The 21,467-nt window shown below is 40.0% G+C and overlaps 2 protein-coding genes, 1 long non-coding RNA gene and 1 pseudogene across 6 annotated transcripts; 2 read left to right on the top strand and 2 right to left on the bottom strand.

Annotated features, from left to right (window-relative positions):
* LOC136251274 (uncharacterized) overlaps nucleotides 1-21,467 on the bottom strand; it is an 80,954-nt pseudogene that overhangs the window by 35,502 nt on the left and 23,985 nt on the right.
* On the top strand, nucleotides 1,072-5,375 carry LOC136251283 (uncharacterized). 3 transcript variants are annotated; one of them, XM_066043726.1, is made up of 10 exons: nucleotides 1,072-1,144; nucleotides 1,467-1,517; nucleotides 1,565-1,627; nucleotides 1,688-1,768; nucleotides 1,832-1,894; nucleotides 1,943-2,062; nucleotides 2,111-2,215; nucleotides 2,264-2,453; nucleotides 2,505-2,995; nucleotides 3,128-3,260. In XM_066043726.1, the coding sequence occupies exons 1-10, from the start codon at nucleotides 1,111-1,113 to the stop codon at nucleotides 3,133-3,135; spliced, it is 1,206 nt and encodes a 401-aa protein (XP_065899798.1). In that variant the 5' UTR covers nucleotides 1,072-1,110; the 3' UTR covers nucleotides 3,136-3,260. The 3 variants fall into 3 exon arrangements, with proteins under 3 accessions (XP_065899798.1, XP_065899797.1, XP_065899796.1); XM_066043725.1 differs by having other exon boundaries at nucleotides 2,505-3,264; XM_066043724.1 differs by lacking the exons at nucleotides 1,072-1,144; nucleotides 1,467-1,517; nucleotides 1,565-1,627; ... (3 more) ...; nucleotides 2,111-2,215; nucleotides 2,264-2,453 and having other exon boundaries at nucleotides 2,857-2,995; nucleotides 3,128-5,375.
* LOC136251285 (uncharacterized) lies at nucleotides 5,197-7,727 on the bottom strand. The gene is made up of 3 exons (XM_066043727.1): nucleotides 7,643-7,727; nucleotides 7,271-7,321; nucleotides 5,197-7,223 (listed from the first exon to the last, which is right to left on the bottom strand). Exons 1-3 carry the CDS (start codon nucleotides 7,674-7,676, stop codon nucleotides 5,476-5,478), a joined length of 1,833 nt encoding a protein of 610 aa, XP_065899799.1. The 5' UTR covers nucleotides 7,677-7,727; the 3' UTR covers nucleotides 5,197-5,475.
* Nucleotides 12,785-13,640, top strand: LOC136251304 (uncharacterized). 2 transcript variants are annotated; one of them, XR_010698994.1, is made up of 6 exons: nucleotides 12,785-12,908; nucleotides 12,957-13,067; nucleotides 13,117-13,164; nucleotides 13,219-13,269; nucleotides 13,319-13,403; nucleotides 13,458-13,640. It is a non-coding gene; the product is annotated as an uncharacterized lncRNA (long non-coding RNA). The 2 variants fall into 2 exon arrangements; XR_010698995.1 differs by having other exon boundaries at nucleotides 12,791-12,913.

Consider the following 21,467-nt stretch of genomic DNA (forward strand, 5'->3'; position numbering starts at 1 on the left):
AGGGATAGTTCTTTTACTCTTTCAAAGTGAAGCGAGTATCTCTGGGTTGGATGAACGTGACAAAGTATGGGATCATTTAAACCACAATTTAATGGTGAGTAAGATGGTGTATGTCATTTTTAGATAGCTTTAACAGGTTTTGTGTTATAGAGTTTAGTTTTACAAGGCATGCATGCGATCCAGTTTACTGGATTATGCGTTTTCAGTGCTTGCGTTTTATAAAACAGCTGCGGGTTTAAAGGTTAATTAATCCGGGTCACATCCAGGTCAAATCCAGGTCTGATCCGGATTGCTATCCGGGTCAGTGGGTCATTGGGTCAGCAGTAGTGACCTGGTTTCAACGCTGGATCAGGACATGATAGTCAACGTTGAAACCGGGTCACTACTGCTGACCCGGATGACCCACTGCGCTATCCGGGTCAGACCCGGATGTGACCCGGATTGACCCGGATGTGACCCGGATTAATTAAAGCTGAGACGTGTTTCGGCTAGTCTCGGGCGAGCGAACGAGTCTACATTTTGAGCGTTTGATTCGGGTTGAGTAAATATTGCAACTTCAGCCTAGCTGTAGGTTGAAGACCAAAAAAAAAAAAAAAAAAGGTCTTCACCTACTGACAATAGCTACCCCTCACCATAGATACCCTCAGTTTCGTGCTACATACTGCACTTACTAACAAATAGGCGTGGCTGAGCATATGTTGGTAATGCGATAAGTGGGCGTGGCTCACGAAAGAGCTACGCGATAGCGTTTATAAGTTCCACGTCGTCAAACGAACAATTTCGTTTCTCACGTGATCCAATCCGGGTCAGACCCGGATAAATTGTAAACCGGGTCAGACCCGGATGACCCGGAGAAAATGTGACCCGGATGACCCGACCCGGTTTCAACGCTGATGATAATGCGTCATGTGGCCAAGTACAGCTGGTGCAAACACGTGACAGACAAGTGTGTATTTACAGGAACTAAGAAAATGCCTCCATAGTCCTATGGACGATATCCACAATGACGTATACTTACGCGTGCATGACGTTTTATTGCGTCACCATCGTTATGGCTTCCGATATGTGAGGACTTTGTACAGGAATGAATGGCGAACGTGGCTGTTTGTGATGAATGACTCAGTAGATCTGAAGGAACTTGCTGGTGAGCGATATTAACAATATTGCGATATGAGTAATTACTTTTGCGCACCGTTAGCGAGTCCCTGTGGTCGATTTCTGGCTAGTGGGCATTAAATGTGAGACGAGCTATCTTTAGAAAACACAGCGTGCACACGTTAAATAAGTTTATCCTTGTCTTCCAAGGACCACCTAGCTGGTCAAGCCCCGGAACCTAGCTACTAAGCATGTTTTCATGTGTATGGCTGGGTCCTTGAAATGTTTTTGCCCTATAAAGGCATACACCCCAAGCAGCAGGGCATGATATGATCCAGACAGAGTTTTAATGTGTGTTACTAATATTGTAGGGTGTGAAGGCAACACTGCTGCGTCCTGCGCTGGCCAGGATACCATTCCAGGTGAGATTTTTCAGTGTACACACATGCAACCAAGTAGTCTTCTGCAGATGGTGAACACAGTAGTGCTAACAGCAGTCCAGCAGCAGAGAATGGCAGGGATAGGATCCTTGGTAAGAACAACTTTGTGCTATATATCTACCTTTTATTCATATTGTATCAACAATTTATAGGTTATGGCAACCACAGTGGCTGCTTATCGCATGATGACTTGGTAGCTTTCACAGCAGACAGTGGCATGGATGGGCTTGCTGGTATGACCATTTTAACAGACATAGATGTCAGAAAATTTTGACTATAGTGTTTGTTTTATTTAGACTGTAGTACCTATGTTTTGCATGATGGTGCATATTCTGATGCAGCGGAGACTAGTCCAGTCGGTAAGATGGTTTGTGTAATTCATATGAAGTTATCAAGCACCATCTCAGGCTCTGAAGATCTTGATAATATTATTGATGATGATCCTGATGATGATACTGACAATGATGGTATTTTATTGACGGAAGCTGATATACCTCGTGCGAAGAGTAGTAGGGATAAGGCCCTTGGTAAGACGATTTGTGTAATTCACATGAAGTTATCAAGCACCATCTCAGGCTCTGACTATCTCGATAAGATCACTGATGACGATCCTGATGATGGTATTTTATTGACAGAAGCCGATATACCTCGTGTGAAGAGCAGTGGGGATAAGGCCCTAGGTAAGATGATTTTTGTAATTCATATGAAGTTATCAATCACCATGTCAGGCTCTGAAGATCTCGATGATGATCCTGATGACGATCCTGATGATGATGCTATTTTATTGACGGAAGCTGATATACCTGGTGCATCACTAGATGGCAAGCATCCTTCAGAGCTGAATGTTACAGAGCTGAAGAGGTGGCTCAACTGTCGCGGTGGGCCTGTGAGTGGAAGAAAGCCAGAGCTGATTGATCGGTAAGAATATGCATTTTGTTATTATTGACCTTTCATGGCCATGATTTGTAGAGTATGTAATTATATCAAGTATGGCTGGGACATTTACCTTGTTGATCCTGATGGTGGTGCTAATGTACAGAATAAGCTACAAGTGGCACAGTTGAATAAGAATCCTGAAGATGTTACTTTACTGCGGACCATTCCTGACATTAAGGACAGCCTCTGGACCAAGGAGATTTACAAAGCCCCCAGTGTTACTTTCGGCACGATTTATCAGTTTTTAGTTGAACGTAAAGTTTTAATCAAGAAAGCCAACCATTTAGAGAGTGTGATTGATAGGAGAGACGGTTCTGATCTTGGGGTTCATGTTCAAGGCAATGTCAATCTGAGCCCTGGTATATCTGAATCGGTTAGCTACTCGCACGTTGGACAAAGCTTATTGCTTTTTTCAGGATGGCCATGTTCAGAAGGTTCGATACCATCCAATGCCAAGTCTCCCAGAGTATGTTTGCATCGGAGCATCAGTACTACCATCAATGAAGAAGAACAAAATGTACAATGTACGTGTAGTATTGTCTAACAACACTGCACATGTGTGCAAAGCCATCTGTGATTGCCCAGCTGGATTATCTGGCTGCTGCAATCACATTACAGCTACGCTATACTGTGTTTAAGAATAATTTCATTTAAAGATCAATGAAGAGGATGAGAAGAGTTGTACTGAAAAGCGGCAATCCTGGAATGTTCCAAAGAAGAAGAAGGTAGATGCACAACCAACTAAGTTGGTCACATTGACTAAAAAAGTTTACGGGGTAGAAAAACGACCAAAACTCTGTAGAGTTAATCAGTGGGATTGTCGACCTATGTCCAGAAGGACTGCACATCCGGAAAGAAGAACAAGTTTGGTGAACAGATTGAGTCAGATACACCAAATGAAAACGGAAGCTGCATCCCACGCTGTTTCTTCAGCTGTCAGTGATGGTGACAAGAAGAAAGCATCTAAGACACAGTCTATGTTATTTAGCTATGGAACATCTTGTTTTTTACAGCTGTTGGATGAGGAACCAGCTCCATCAGAAAACAGACTTGACCAAATTAGAAAAGAACGAATTGCCAGAGCAGAAGCCAAGAAACTTCAATTTCAGCTGAGTTTATTGTGCCTCACCAAAATAGTAAATCATGACCATGATTACTGTACAACTACTTCATTGATCCAGCGTAAAATTGATGGTGTGCCTGCTCCACACCATTTGGTCAGGAATCTTTATGAAGAGCACGTATGTATCAGTCCAACAGAGGCAGCAGATTTGGAAATCAAAACTCGAACTCAAGCTCAGTCGAGTCTTTGGCATGAAGAGCGAAAGTTCCGAATTACTACTTCAATAATGAAGACTGTGTGTCATAGAAAGCCAAAAACAGATATGATTCCTTTTATCAACAGCAAGTTAGCTCCAAAACCTATCACCACACCTGCAATTGACTATGGAAAAAGAAATGAAGATGTTGCAATTGGATGTTACATTGACCATCAGAGGAAGAAGGGAGTTATTGTGAAGGTGTGTAAATGTGGCTTGTGGATTGATTCAGCCATACCATGGTTAGCTGCAACTCCAGACTCCATACTTGAAGTGGGTGAGGACAGAGGATGCTTGGAGGTGAAGTGTCCTTATGTATGTGCCAATATGTCACTTGCTCAGGCTTCAATGAAATCATTCTCTTTTTGTTTACAAAATGGTAACAGAACTTTGCAATTAAAAAGAAACCACCAGTATTTTTATCAGATTCAAGTACAGCTTCATGTTACCCATCTGTTATGGTGTGACTTTGTAGTATGGACTCCTAATGAAATTTACATCGAGAAGATTGATTATGACCAAAGATTTATTGAAAAGGCTATTTCAAAGGCTCGGACTTTCTATTTCACTGTGTTTTTGCCAGCTATAGTTCCATATGTCCTCATTCATGATGATAACATGCCGATTGTTGATCTGCCTTCTGCTCCTGTTGTGACAAAAACTGCGAGTACTGTGTACGAAGAAATTGAACCATTAGATTTTGTGAGTCCAGCAGAAACTTTCACCATACCTGAAGCTGTAGAAAATGCTGTCTGCAAAGATGTCATGAGTGAATATGTTCCTGCAATAAGCAAGTCACAGCAATCGCCATGTGTACTTCCATCGGTTATTCATGACAAGAGCTCACAAGTTGTCAACCCTTTTACTATGACAAAAACTGTGAAGCAGAGTACTCAATCTGTTTGTGCAACAAAAACCTCTATTACAAAACCACCACTGAAAGTGGATGACAATTGTGAGGAGGTTTCAATTATGGGTGTCTCTGCCATCAGCCACTCACCTCGACAGTTATCTATTGTATTGCAGCAACTGCATTACGCACAGCATAAAGTTTATGGTGATGGCAATTGCTTATATCATGCAATAGCTCACCAAGCTGGGTTTATTGAGCAAAAGTCTTCTGGAGACGTATTTGTTGCTCAACAGCTAAGAATTCTAGCATTGCATTGTATGAATAAATACCCAGAAGTACGTAGAGAGGATGGCATTACACAGCTTCAGTGGGAGGAAAAAAAAGCCGCATTTTGCAGTTGAGTGAATGGGGAAGTGATTTGGAAGTTCGTCTACTTGCTATAACAATTGGAAGAGAAATAGTGGTTGTGACTGGATGCAGAGGAATGTTTACATCAGTACGGAAATTTCCATGTAAAACACCTCCTGTGCCAAAAATGAGAGGGGGCATTTTTATTCCTATTGAAATTGCAGAGTTGTGTGTGCAGTGGAATAACTATGAACCAATACCATTTCTTATTGTATACAATGGTGTTAATCATTACGATTCTACTGTTTGTATAAGTTAGTCTATGTATGTATACATTAACATGTTAATATTGTTTACAATGATTATTGGCATCAACACACTAATGGCGACCCAAAATTAGTCTGCATGCAACAAACGTATATTATGTCACTGATAGAATCCCACATGGAAGCAGGCAAGGTCTCTCGTAAAATACGATAGTCCTTCACACGCCAATTGCCCTTTCCACATGTACTCTTAAGCGAGCAATTTTTTTGGTTACAAATACATCATTGGCTGGCATTTGTGAATTAGACTGAAGGAATGGCGGCATATTAAGGCGGACACCATATGGGACTAACATGTCTTGTATTGTAAATCCTTTGTCAGCCATTATTTCAACATCGGGTTCTAATTTTGCTAATAATCCACTAACTTCTACCAGTTTACGATCAGATATTGAACCTTCGTATGCTTCAGAAACAAATGATATTGCCCCACTTGGTGTTACTCCAATCAAAATTTTAACTGTGTTTCGGCTTTTGTACGCTGAATATGTGCAAGCTTGAGAAAGCAAAGAAGATGGTCGCTCAACTGAAAACTCAGTAGCATCAATTATAACTCTAGTGTTAGGATAATCTTTCTTGAAAGTCTCGGGCATATATTTTTTGACTACGTGCCAAGCTGGAAATGTTTCAATTGACTTAAAACTGTGGAACATCAAGTTGATCCAAGTGTTTGTGATTCGCGACACAGATGGCTGTGAAATATCAAATCTGTAGGCGATGTCATGTTCAAGTAAGCCTAGTCGTAGCTGAACTAATGTCAAAAAAAATTGCTCTTGTAATGGAAGCTTGAAGGTACGTCCAACTTTCACATCACTGTAGTCACATTCACTTCTATGGCCACTCCATTGCCGCATCACTTTAGCATCAGATTCTAAAATCTCCTCATAAAATGCCACCAGTGTTTCATAGTCATTGAAACCAGTGTAAAATTTTACTAAAGTGTCATTGCCCTTGATGTTTTCCAACCTAAACAAAGACTTTTTAAGCATATTCTCTGAATCTGCAAGCTTTCTTTCCATATCTGCTAGCTTACATTGCATTTGCAATAGTTTACTCTGGGTATCAGTTAGATTACTCTGTACATTGGCGAACTGTCTTTCATTATCTGCAAGCTTGCTCTGCATATCGGCCAACTGCTTTTCAGTCTCTGCAAGCTTGCTCTGTGCAACTGCCAACTGTCTTTCCATCTCTACAAGCTTGCTCTGTGTAACTGCCAACTGTCTTTCAGTTTCTGCAAGCTTACTCGATGTACCAGTAGGAATGCACCCCAAATCTGCTACTTGATTTTGAAGCTTTATAGTCTCTCTTTCAAAATCTGTTATAGAATTAGGAGAATCGGTACCTTCACAATCAGTATTAAAATGTTGCAGTTCTCCATCATATGTATCCATATCAACATCAAGTGCAGAAATATCCTTCACACCACAGCTATCAACTGTTAATGGCTGCAATGCCTTCATTGAAGTTATCGACATACGTTTCTTTTTCTGATTCCATGGAAATACAGAAGGATCGGCGGAAAGTTTAAGACATCGCTTTTTACCTCCAGACTTATAATCATCAAGTACAAAATGCTCCGAACAAATTTTAGTATTCTGTGTAATAGCAAAGTGCTTTCCAGGATCACGGCAAATTAAAGCAATCCACTTTTTTCCTTTAGCTGAATTTGCAACAGGAAAAGTGTGAAATGATATTTTTGGCAGACGTAATATTTCCTGCTCTTTCCTGTGACCAGCAGAATTGTGACAATCTGGTGCGCAACAATAGTGCCCTTGCCAAGACTTTTTCTTGCTACTGACAGATTTGGCTGCACCTTCACTATGAAAGTGATCATCCTTCGATTCATCTCCAACATTCTCTGCTGCAGGTAGATCAGTTCTGCTGTTAGCACTACTGTGTTCACCATCTGCAGAAGACTACTTGGTTGCATGTGTGTACACTGAAAAATCTCACCTGGAATGGTATCCTGGCCAGCGCAGGATGCAGCAGTGTTGCCTTCACACCCTGCAATATTAGTAACACACATTAAAACTCTGTCTGGATCATATCATGCCCTGCTGCTTGGGGTGTATGCCTTTATTGGGCAAAAACATTTCAAGGACCCAGCCATACACATGAAAACATGCTTAGTAGCTAGGTTCCGGGGCTTGACCAGCTAGGTGGTCCTTGGAAGACAAGGGTAAACTTATTTAACGTTGCACGCTGTGTTTTCTAAAGATAGCTCGTCTCACATTTAATGCCCACTAGCCAGAAATCGACCACAGGGACTCGCTAACAGCGCGCAAAAGTAATTACTCATATCGCAATATTGTTAATATCGCTCACCAGCAAGTTCCTTCAGATCTACTGAGTCATTCATCACAAACAGCCACGTTCGCCATTCATTCCTGTACAAAGTCCCCACATATCGGAAGCCATAACGATGGTGATGCAATAAAACGTCACGCACGCGTAAGTATACGTCATTGCGGATATCGTCCATAGTCCCTGACCAAAATTATTGAATGCTGCTGTAGTGGATTATCCTTTGGAGTAGGGTACCTCAATTCCAAATTTGAGCTGAATCCACTCAGCTGTCACTGAGATATGTGCCTTTGAAGTTTGTTTTATTTTCTTTGTATTTTTCACCACTTCGACAAATTGCTGTAACTCACACATGTTTCAGTATTTTTTTCTTAAATTCAGAGGGCAGTAGAAGCATCATACAGCACATTTACAATTCAACTGTTATACAGATTGGAGAAAAACAACAAAGAAGTTATACCCAATCATAAAAGAAGGTTAAAGCAATATTTTATCATGGCAACCACTTCGAGAAATAGATTAAAATTGGTTTGTAGATAGATTAACCATTGTAGGAGTGCCCTTTAGTGGTCTGAAAAGAATCGAGATAAAGACCATTGAGTTATTAACAAAAATGCAAACCATGTGTATCAGACATGCAATCTAGTTTTGTGAATTAATTTATTGTGATGCTTACCACACAATGTGCTTAATAAGAAATGTAAGTAGATTAATCAGAAAGGCCTTTCAGTAGAATAAAGCAATCAGGGTTTAAAACCTGTACGTTATTATACAACAATCAACTACCTGTAACAAAAGCACAACTGAAATACTCTAATAGTGCAGTCACCCTGTTAGGGCAGTAAGCTACGGTCCACCTATTTTAATCATTTTGGTATGCAGTAAAACAAAGCTCAAATCACTAATACATATTCACTATCGGATTCGCCTATTCATGGAGAGTAAGAAAATCTTTGCTTCATGTTTGTAAAACAACTAGCACATGTGCTATGAACTGCTCAGCCAGTCACATATTAAGGTGTGACTTACTTGGTTTAGATAGAAGAATTGTTTATCTCTAGTCTTAAGTAAGGACTTAAATTGTCATAAGGCCTGGTACTGGAGTGTGAAAATTCCTAAAGATTATAAGAGTTGTTGTGAGGATTGTAAAACCATAAATAGATCAGTTGTTTGTATGTGGCTTGTGTATGTGGCTTTCTTGGCCACATGACTCACTATCATGAGTCCTAATTGTTATGATAAAATGGTTTCCATTATTGGAACTTAAAATTTTAAATTTTTGCAATATTGAACAGCCCTACAACTTAGTGATTTTGTAAATGATATGTAAAATACACAGGGATTTGCTTCCAAAATTTTTGTAGGTAAGTCGGTTCGTGTTCAACTGAGCCAACTCTCCTATCAAAGTAGTCAACATATGTTCAGTCTTATCATAGATACTAGACTTATAATAAGGATTGGCAATGCACTATAAAATTATTATTTTTGTAATCAATGTGTATTTTGTTGTTTTGCTGGTGAAGTCCCCCTTTGACTGACTGACACTCGAGCAGATGTGCCCAGCACGTATTCTTCATGCGTTAAGACTGAATATGAAGTAAATTGGATAGGTGAATTTCTTATTCGTGTGTTTTAGCATTCAATTAATTTGTTGTTTATTGTGAGCTTGACGCTATTTATTATTCTGTAGTTCTTTTTGAAGTGACACAACATTCCTAAATGGTGTTAACATTTCCCAGACTCAAATTTTGACCTTGGGAGTGCAAATGGGTCTGAATTTCTAACAATAGAGGTATTTTTTGAAGGGGAATGCTTATTTACAGGGCATTTCAGAGTGGTATATTTGTACAATTTACTGAGCTTTGTGAAGTACTGGCTGAAGGGTTTTCATGGTTCAGTACAAGTGTTAACTTTGGAGAATGTAACACCATAGCTATCAAACACTACGGTAGTACTGTTTAAGTAGGAATCCCTCCTAAATGATGTGCGCCGCCAAAAATATTGCCTTTTAAAAACCTTAGAAACTTCTTACGCAACGAAAATCACCCTCATGGAATAATATTAATCCATCTAGCATCAATGTAGCATTAAAAACAACAAAACACTTACAGGTGGCTGGATATAAAATTTTAAAAATCACCCAAAACTCCAATTTTAGTCTCACTGCCTCACTCACTGCCTGACCACAGTTGCAAGCCTAGAGCCCAAACGAAGCAACACACAGTTACCATTTTACGCCACAACAACAAACTCACCGGTGGGATGTGCCTTTTGGAGTTCCGACAAGTGTACGCCCTATGCGCCTTGTCTTTTTTATCTCCAATCAGGCTGCTTGTCTTTTTCTTCATCCAATGAAACCATATCAAGGCATTAATTTTCCGTATCAACCCTTTTTTAAGTAGCATAATCGGGCATAAAAGACACCACAAAATTATTTAAGGTGCTTAGACTATGCCACTGTACGGAGGTACTAGTACTCCACAATAGGTCACAACATCACGCCCATTCTTTATTCTACATATTATCGATGTATCGATCGATGACCACGCCCCTTTTACGCTAGCTGTATTTGTGACCACACACCTTTAAGTTGGTAGGCTGATTCAAAATACTCTAGTATAACACTATGGATCGATCGAAACCATGATGACCACACCCCTTTTGGGGCAAGCACACACCTTTGCAGGCTGACTCAAGATACTCTAATACAGCAGTCACCCTAATAGAACAGTCACATGTTTATAGCTAGCTGTATGCTTTATCAAAAAAAGCTATAAAAACTAGTATATTAAAAATTATAAATTTAAAATGAAGTAGGAATCCAAGTAGTGAACAAGAGATGAACAATGGTAGCTATTACAGTCTAGCTCAGTGGGAAATCCCTACTTTGGCATGGTATAACAATAATTTTGTGTTCAGGACCAAAGTAGGGATTTCCCACTGAGCTATACTGTTATACCATAGTTCATTTCTTGTTTTACTACTTTTTATCGCTTGGATTCCTATAAATTTATAATTTTTAATATACTAGTAGTTTATGAGTTCTTACTGTAACTTTGTGTATGAAATGAGCAACAGAAAATTTCACACATGGCTTTGGCATAAGAACTGAAAGACAAATTGCAAGAAACTCAAGGTTGGAAGACCACCTAAGAACTAGAGGAAGAATACGACACATGATGAACCAATGTGTGCTCTTTAGCAAAGGTGGTTCTTTACTCACAATGGGTTTTCAGAATCGTGTTGCTGCTATTGCTGAAAGCTTTGCTTTAATGTGTGTGCATGTGTGTGTGTGTGCGTGCATGTGTGTGGCTGCTACTATCACTGCTTTAGTGAATGTGTGTGTGTTATGCGTGTGTACATACATGTGTTTGTGACTTCGCAGTGCAAAAGTGTGCTTTTGCACATGTGCATGTACTTTTGGTATGTGCTGCATTACCAACATATTTGTGTAGTAATGAGAAAACAATGTTTCTAACTTGTGAAATTATCTGGAGGAGATTGGTTTATCAAAACCTCAAACAAATTACTCTTCATGAATATATACAGTACTATGCACATTATAATATGGCTTTTACCAGCTCCCTCAGTAAATAATCTAAACCTTGAATATGAAATTGCATATTGCACAAAGGTGACACTTGGTGTTAGTCTTACACAAGGTGCCAGATGGGACTGCAAATAAATAGCCTGGTCACTGTTCTCTATATTCCATGACCACAGCCAGAGTGTTGACAGGGCCAATCAAACCACTCTGAACTCTGTGTGGTGAACCAGTTATTCACATTCTTTGCACAGCATACGGTTAATTGTGGATTACAGCCATTTTTTGCAAAAGTTTGAAAATAATATGGGCTTAGGCTCTTGACTTCCCTAATACAGAGTATGGAATGTGGTCACTACAGATGTGTTACTTTATCACCTTTAGTGCAAAACAATACACTGATGTAATTTATTCAAAAGTGTGCAACAGTGTCTGTGAGCAGAAGTCTTTCTTGCTGCCCACGCAAAATGTCTGGCAGATGAAACTACTCTGGTGCAATGATTTATTGGCGATCTGTTTGTGCAGTAGTCTTAATTTGTTCTTTGATTGATTGTAATACTCAGTTAGTCAAGAGTTATGTTTGTTCATGATGACTCTACAGAGCAAGCTGGAAACTAACAGCAAAACAAGACATGATGGAATTATCAGAGCTGTTAACATCTCAGTAAACAGTTGCAGAACCAACTGACCTGCCAGCAAACCAGACTGAATCAGAAGTACACTGTTAAAACAGGGGAGTAACAGTAACTAGGGGAGTGAAATATTTTACTCTGAAAGGGGAGTTTGGATTACTAGGAGAGTAACAGTAACCCACTAAGGGTAAAGAGAACTCCAAGTAAGTGAAGGCACCAAACTGAAGAGTTTCCATTACCAGCTAGCTAGTAGCTAAGGTGAACTCAGTGAGCCAGTATGGCTGAGGCCACATATGAATGAGCCACTTGCAGGTTATAGCTGTCACAATGTTATTTTCTCCATTAACTAACCAGTTCAATTCTAGCCACTCAATGTAAAAAAGGAAAGTAATTATTCAGGCTTCCTTTTCAATGGCAGCCATTTACTCATGTTTTATTTTACAGGCTAACCAAGACATAGTGAAGGAAACAGAGTACGAAAACAGGAGGATGAATTGTTAATCAAGAATATTTTGAAATACGTATGTATAATTATTAAATACCATTTCTATTACAAGCGCATTATTTAGAGTGAAGAGTATTACCATAGAAACGGCTTCTTTAACAACAGAGCCGTGTTGAGTAGTTGAAAGCGGTTTGCTTCTCTGAGGAATTGTAGTGCTTAAAAGGTGATACTAAATTGTTTGCTTGTTCGTGAATAATTACTGGACGTTCACTAGAGTCTATCTCGTTCATTGTTTCTTCAGGTACGTTTGAGCTCATATCTGAGTCGTCTCGTGTGACACACCGGTTTAATAAACTGGCTCCAACAGAAGTCACCACTGCTCATGAGGGTTTAGGCGCCTTATAGTGATACGGCAGAAATAGTTCAAGACTCAGCTGCCGGGAAAGAGAATAAAATTCGGCGGACTCAGTCGTATCCGCACTGACTGGTACGTACAGTATTCACTATTCAGCCCATTCAGGCTCACCGCTAGCTAGTAGTAGTCAGTGTGTAAGAAGTTGAAGACTTGAGGGAGGAGAGGAAAGCCACCTAGCTTAAACATGGCGTACATATCATGTACGTCTGCCTTCAGTTGACGTTAGCAGCCGGACACAATGATATTGCCTGGTAAGGTCAGTAGCCTGTATCATTGTCTTTTTACATAATTACATGCAGATTCACTGGAATTAACTAGTAAGATGTATCGTCTGCAGTTAACAAGAATCTTTGATACAATGTACATTGTGTGTCTTCAACTTCATCAACTTTCCAAGTTATTCTTGACCTGTAAGGAGATAATGTTTATAGTTACGTATTTACATATTTACTTTTTTAGCATGGATGTCTCAATGTCACTGAGAACATAGAATTTTTACAACATCCAGTAAGTGTGTTAACATACAGTGACTGTGCATCAATTTGTAAACATATATTACAGGTGCCACAAGAAATCAGTGAACAAATAGACAAACAAAATGATGAACTCCAGGTAGCAAAAAAGTGCTGTTTTGCATGATAGCAACTGTTTGCCTTTTTAGTTTACACTACCAATGCTGCTGGTCTGGAAGAATTGTTTTTACAACTTTGTTGGCAACTGTGTGTGACGTACCTTCAGCCATAAAGGTAACAAGTATATGATTGTTGAATATTTCATTACTATACTGCTATTTACTACAGCTGATAACATGTCATGTGGCAGGAAGTAACTCCAGTGAAGTGGCAGTGAAGCATCGTTTGCTGATGATGAAGCCTTGCTACTGGTCTCTTTTTTTCAGAGACTTTCCAATATTATAAAGCTGGATATTGTAAATATTTTGTTACAGTTTTGCTGTATGTCCTTAACATCATTTGAAATTTTATACGGAGTTATTTGAAGAATTTCATGGAGTAAAGGAAACGCCTTGCATGCTTATGTGAACTCTCCTAGAGTAACTAGAACTCCCTACAATAGATTTTTCAAAGGGTTTCTGTTACTCCTTTGTGGGGTGTTAGTTACTCTCCACAAAAATATAGGGGTGTTAAATCCTCCCTACACTGGGAATTCCCCTAGGGGAGTAACAGTTACTCCTTATTTTAAACAGTGTATAACACAAAACAAGCTGCAATGTAGGCCCAGTAGAGCAAGAACCAACCTCCTAGTGGGATGATTATATAATTGCAATGTTTACACCACGTAGTTTCATATGACATGTAATAATAGCCTGGAAAAGTGTTGTTATTTGTAACTTTGAGTTGTGTGTCACATGAATCAAATTTGTATAATTATGGTGCATTAACTGTGCTATGTTTGATCCTTGGCAATCGTAGTACATGACAGTCAAACCACACTGCTACATGGATATGAGATATCCCTCATTGTTGAGACCATGGATGATGCCTCATTGATTTTATATTTAGTTTACAGTCTGGTGTACATAATAGCTCTTACTGCTAGTAGAGTCCAGGGCTGTGAAAGGAGGGACACAGCCAGTTTGCTATCTCATTTGAAGTGGTCTAGTGACTTCAGCAGTAGTTAGACTTTTCAGATATAGCAGTCAATAACTTTAACAAAACAGTTAATGCTTGAATGTAAATAATTTGTGGTTCTACATGGGTAAGCCACAGAGAGAGATGTGAGGATGCCCTACACCCCCTTTTTATGCTAGTTAACAGATTACAGCTTCTTGGCATAGCAACTTTTGTCTAGGTACAAGGTGGGAAGAGGGGGGAGATGAGGGGAAAAATTGTTCTGTCCCAGATCCGCCATTAGAAAGACAGCAAGAGATAGTTATTGATCTTGGCTGATAACTCTCAGCTATTTTAGTCAGTTTTCACACAGACACAAGAGATAAAGACGCGTTCACTTCCATTTTAAATTCCATCATGCATGCTAGCTATGTAAGTAGACAAGGTTTAAACACAATCCTTAATGGAGCTACATACCTTTACAGACTAAATCTTTGTGGTAGCATCCTGGATGACTTTAAAGTTTATTAACAGTACTATGGGAAAGCAAAACATGGATTATTTCCATTTACACTTCTGTTGCCAATCCCTATTATAAGTCTAGTATCTATGCTGCTATCAAGGAGGTGAACGTGTGTTTACTCCCAATGGTTTTGTACTGGAAATAATCATGTTTTCATGGGCATGTAGATTCAGTGGAATGGAATGGTGGACTGGAATGGTGGAATGGACTGGAATGGTGGAATGGAACAGTTATTAGATGATTTCACCCAGTGGTCACCTCATTATAAAGACCACCTCGTTACAAATACCACCTGTTTATAAAGACCATATTACTTTAATGTTTGAGTATATCCCCAACATATTGATCAGTTGTGTGCCACATGCCTAGAAAAGTCAGAGTGATATCTAATTTGTGATACAGCTATATCCCATTCAAAAACAGCTTGACTGTACAAAAACGACGTTTCCATGAAACTAAAAATAACTGATGACCAAAGGAGCTAATATCTGGTGAGGCCAAGAACTGAATGTTAACCGGCAAAAGTGGATAGTATATCACTCTAAAGCAACAAGATAGCAGCATTTTAAACATTAAAGTAAAATGGTCTTTATAAACAGGTGGTCTTTGTTAGGAGGTGGCCTTATAAAGAGGTGGCTACTGGGTGAAATTATCTAATTACTGTTCCATTCCACCATTCCATTCCAGTCTACCATTCCATTCCACTGAATCCACACCCTGTTTTCATGTTGTAAACATGTTTGTGCACTTGAATGGTCCATACTAAATCTATGGGATATTTTCAAAGCCTCATAATTCACCTGTTCTTGTGCGCACTTTTTTTGATAAACAGTTCTGGTGTTTAAATAACTTTACAGTGCCACTAAATGTTTGGGCAGCTGGCTTACATAACAAGAGTTATTAACAAGTAATAGGGCTCAGCTGAACATAAACTGACTATTAAGCTTTTGGTGCACTTGTCTTAATTGCTACAATGTATAATGCACTTTAGTACATCAATACATATTATATACCACTTTCACACCTCAGATCAAAGGAAAGCCAGTGCATATATATATACACATAATGCACTGACTCAAAATGTTAACGAGATTTAAACCCCAGTGCGTGGGAGTATCAAAGCGCCGCGCTGGGCTATAACTACCATACAGCTAGACAGAGTGGCGCTGCTACTGTACGATATATTAGTTATCACCCAGTGATAACTAACTTATCACCCTGTTGCGGAGCCACTCAGTCTCTTTCGTGACATCATAATAACCGCGAAATGGCATTGTTTACCAATAGAACAAAGAGCCAAATAAGGAAATATTGATACAAAACACACCAATACAGCACTTAAAACTACCTAAATCTTACAAGAAAACTGTTAATCCTTTACATAATAAGACTACAAGTTACCAATACCGTGATAGTTTAACAAATGTCAAGAATAGTCCGTGACGATTTTCGCTCCAGCAATCACTCCCAACGGTCACTATGGTGAAGAACTAACTTCTTCTAGCTTCATCGTTCTATCTTGGACTATGGTAGCCACTTGTTGGTCTTTATTTTTCTCTTGCACACCACGCGACACCACCATACCAATTTCTGACGAAGGCGAATCGTACCTGGAACCGCTGCTTCATAACACCGCCCTTCGCTACAGTTTGTAGGCAGTATGTAAGGTCTCTCTTGTAGCTACGAAGTAGAATCTCCACAAAATTCGAAATCTTGAGCACAGTGACAGGAACTCAAACCGGAACTTAATTTACTATCCGTAAACTTCTGCACACTCCGATATAAAACAGTTATATCCCATATACTCGTATGATATCATTGTTATTACACTCGTCATCGGCTCCGCCTCGGACTCGTGTAATAACAATGATATCACCCTCGTACCGGGATATAACTATAACATATGCACTGCTACCAGTGTGTATATCTCGTTACACACTGCCTTAACGAGATATACGCACTGCCACCAGTGCGTATATCTCGTTAACCTAAGACATTGCATACCTAATAGGTATGCACACTATATCCAGAAATCATCAGATTTATTTGATGTTACACTGTTATCCTCTCTCTTATATAGGGCATCAAGTAAGCTGTGATTGTGGGATTGAATTCTGCTAAACAACCTGTGATTGTGGTATTCAATTTTAATACATTAACAGTAGGTTGTTTTTACTTTTGTAAATGTAGCAATTAAAGTAACATAATTAACACTAGTCTCTTAAAATTGCTATATTAGCAATAATATAATCAAACTACCGTTTGATGTATTTAAATTGAATCCCACAATCACAGTTTGTTTGGCAAAATTCAATCCCATAATCATAGCTTACTTGGTTCCCTATATAAGAGAAGGATATAGCAACTAAAGATTTTTCCAATTAGGTGAGTCTACATGCTAAAGTAGAACATATTAGTTATACCACGGGCACTCGTGCTTTGCCTGTATATACGCACTCGCCTTTGGGCCTGCGGCCCTCGGGCTTGTGCATATATATCAGGCAAAGCACTTGTGCCCGTGGTATAACTATTACACACATATATATATATGTGTGTGTGTGTGTGTATATATATATCAAGACACACGGTAGTGTGTCATGTGGCCCAAGAAGCCAGCGCAACATCCGTGAGTATATTGACAGGAAGAACAAAAATGCAATTTTCGCACCTCCGTAGCTCTGTGCTTCCTTGATGAAACAAGATGATTTGTGCTGTGGACACTCCCTCCAACTTCAGTACTCCACATTCCATATTTGAGTGAAATCGCTTCAAGTGTTGTCGTAAAGGTCGAGGAACCAACTAAGGTAGATCCAGCCAACCCCTCCAGGGGATTACTTGTTCTGATTAAAGAGTATCGGAAGGATTATAAGATGCCACGTTGTCCCCATCAACACTTTGCACGTGATACTTATAATAATTATTTTCTCACACGCAATACAATTTATCTAACACTCCCCCACAGTTGGTCACCCAGAAAGGTGAACCAACTACACAACATACTATTACAAAAATGAGCCTAATCGTAAATACAGAAAAATCCTAATAGATGTTGTTACACAAAAGAGTTCAGTTACTTGGAAGTTGATTGAACTTCGAGTGGGTAGAGATGTTTGACACTTCTTCTCAACAAGCTAGTTTTTCCTTGTAAGCTGGACACTTTGACTACTGCAGCTCTTGCCTGATTATCGTTTCCTCGAATCACCTCTGTCACAACTGCGAGCTTCCAAAAAAGTCTCTTTGTGGCATCATCTTTGACAATCACCACATCTCCTGTCTTCACAACTGGTTGCTTGCTTCGCCTCATCCTTACAGTGTGATTCTCACGCAAATTGAGCAGGTAATCATGTTTCCACTGTTTGGTAAATTGGGATAGCAGATGCCGATGATGCTTGGCTTTCTTGGTCAAGTATTCGTAAGTACTCAAAATCTCAAAGTGGTGGTCATTCGGCATAGTAGTAATTCGCCTACCATTGATGAGATGAGATGGGGATAGAACACTACTGATGCCACCTTGATCATCTGCCACATGTGTAAGTGGACGTGAATTGATCACAGTCTCAACCTCCGTTAAATAGTACACAACTCCTCATAACTAACTTTGCTCTTCCCCATAGCCTTCTTTAAACTACGCTTCACACTTCGAACAAGCTTCTCCCAGAAGCCCCCCCCCCCATCAGGGGGCCTTCTCCACAATGAACTTCCAAGATACTCGGTGACTATTCAAGAACTTAATCACTTCAGTAGATCGGGCGATCTTCACAATGTCCTTTGAACAAGCTTTGAAAGTTTTCGCATTGTCACTAATCAAAGTCACTGGTAGCCCATGCCGACTAGCAAATCTGTGAAAAGTAAAATAAATGAGGAGGCTGACAAATCAGGGGTTAATTCTAAATGTATAGCTCGAGTGGAGCAACAGGTGAAGAGACAAACATAAGCCTTTGACATGGTTGATCCTTCAGAAGATGTTTCATGGACATAAAGAGGACCAGCATAGTCAATACCTGTGTGTGAAAATGGTGGGTCCCCGGAAAGTTGGAAGATCTGGTGAACTTACAGTTGCATATGGCATGCCTTCAACTTTATTGCAAATCACACATTTTCTAATCACCTTCTTCACTACTTGTCTTCCTCGAAGGATCCAATATTTTTCCCTCACAGTTGATAGTGTGTCCGCAGTTCCACTATGCTGCACCTTCTCATGAATATGCATTACAAGCAATTGACCCAGTGGTGGTTATTAGGAAGCAGGATGGGATTCTTGGCATTCTGTTCCAAAGTAGAATTGTTCACCCTTCCCCGACAACGAAGTATGCCATTAGGGTCTAGAAACAACCCAAACTGATGAACTTGAATTGGCGGTGACTGTCTATTACTTGCCTTAAGGAACGTAGTTTCTGCCTGGAATAACCTGGCCTGTAAGTGCAGTATCCACATCCTTTCAGCATTGTCGATCTCTTCTACAGTGAGGTGGTTGGTACTGTTGCATGTGGTGCATCGACTTCTCTGCTCCTTGCTACGTCTACGAAGTGCACTGACAAATCTGAGTGCATATGCTGTTACACTGAGTACCTTGTCCCACTTACTGTACTTGGAACAGTCTATGATGTTGTCTAGAAGTGGTGGATCTTCACAACTCTGGAATGTGACTAAAATGTGAGTACTAAGCGTAGGTTTCTTGGTGAGTTCAGCATCAGTTATGTCATTGCTAGGAATGGATTTAACATCGGGACATTGATTCTGTGGCTGGAAAAGAAAGGTGGGACCCTTCCACCATAATTCACTTTTTGACAGCTTTGCTCCATTCATTCCCCTTGAAGGGATATCTGCAGGGTTGAGGTTCCCTGGACAATGACGCCATTGCTGACAGTCAGTAAGCTGACAGATCTCAGTCACTCTGTGTTCAATGTACTGCTTCCATGGTTGGTCGTTACGAATCCAGTGAAGCGCAGCAGTTGAATCAGTCCAGAAATAGGATGGTACTTGTTCAGGCAATGATCTAGCGATGGTTGCAAGAAGTCAACTCACTATAAGAGCTCCTAACAGTTCTAGACGAGGGATGCTTTGCTTTTTCAATGGTGCCACTCTGGTTTTGGATGCAATCAGTACTGTTTGAATGCTGCTATCACTGTACGTTGTTCGTAGATAGACTACGGCAGCATATGCATGGTCACAAGCATCACAAAATCCGTGAAGCTGGGTGGATAAACTTTGATGACCCCCTCTAAAGTAACACCTAGGTACCTTGACACCATTCAAGCAACTGAACTCAGACAATATGGTTCTCCAACTAGATAACAGATCGCCTGATAACGATTCATCCCAATCCACTTGTTGAACACACAGGACTTGAAACAAGATTTTCAATTGTATTACAAACGGACTAATCAGGCCTAATGGATCGAATATTTTAGCGGATAATTTCAACACTGAACGCCTGCTTGCTGCCAAGGAGTTGGCATAATCAACCAATCCATCCACTTCAAAGGTTAACACATCAAGTACAGAGTTCCAGAGTACCCCGAGCACCTTGGTCAGTCCTCGAGATGGTGTAGAAACATTGGGACCAATTACAGTTTTCGTGTAAGTGTCATCCTCTTCTACTAATTGAAATGGAGCTGGAACACATCTCAGGTCAGTTTCCGGTGAATTGGAGTTTATTCTTTCCAACAGTTCCAGTGAATTAGAGTGCCACTTCCTCAAATTCATTCCACCCGCTGCCATTACCCTCTTACACTCTACATAGAATTCGTAAGCACTATCGACATCAGGGGTACTGGTTACAAGATCATCTACATACAGGGCATTCAGCAACTTCTCTGCTAAAGTAGGATTGGGAGTTTGATATTGACTAACGTGATGATTTATCACTGATCCCAACACTGCTGGGGAGGGACGTAGCCCAAAAACTAAGCAAGTAAAACGCAAATGAACCACTTCAGAATTCTGCTTACTGGGATCTTCAATCCACAAAAACCTTAGATACTTGGCTTGATACTCACCATCAAAAAGGCCTTCTCAATATCGGCGGTAACAGCAATCAAATTCCATCTAAATTGGACAAGGATGTTAAATAACTTTGGAATACAAGTAGGTCCAGTCAACAAGCAATCATTTAGGGAGTAGTCATCACCAACTGCCTTAGCCGACTCATTATAAACAATTCTCAGCTTAGTGGTTTCACTTTCTTGACGGACTACACCATGGTGTGGTAAATAGTGGAACTCACCTTCAAACACATTGGGCTTCTCGGACTCTTTGACATATTCCACTATCCCTTGGCTTATTTGATCTCTTATTATCTTGTCATATTCACTCAGCATTTCCAGGTTCAATCGAAGTCGCTTAAGTAAAGATTTTAAGCGAGCTTCACACAGGGTCAGGTGATTCGGAACTATACAGTCCCCTTCCAAGGTAGGCCCACCTCATATCGGCCGTTTTTGAAGGAAATTGAAGACAAAAATGGGTCTTCCTTTGACGAAGCGGCTGAGGGCTCCATCGCTCCAATTGATTCCACCTCCCAAAATCTTTGCAATGATTTCACAAGAACATCATCAGAGTGTACTGGGTTAGTCGGACTTCCTGAAATAACCAAATGGGTGTGGCTGATTGCCATTGATTCATTAGTGTCGACCGTCCCAGACAACAACCAACCTAGCTTACAGTTTACAGCAACAGGTCCATGTTCTCCTCGTAAAGCGTCTCCTGATACAATACTCCAA

The sequence above is a fragment of the Dysidea avara genome, chromosome 3 (assembly GCF_963678975.1).
Source record: "Dysidea avara chromosome 3, odDysAvar1.4, whole genome shotgun sequence".
NCBI classification, from domain to species: Eukaryota; Metazoa; Porifera; class Demospongiae; order Dictyoceratida; family Dysideidae; genus Dysidea; species Dysidea avara.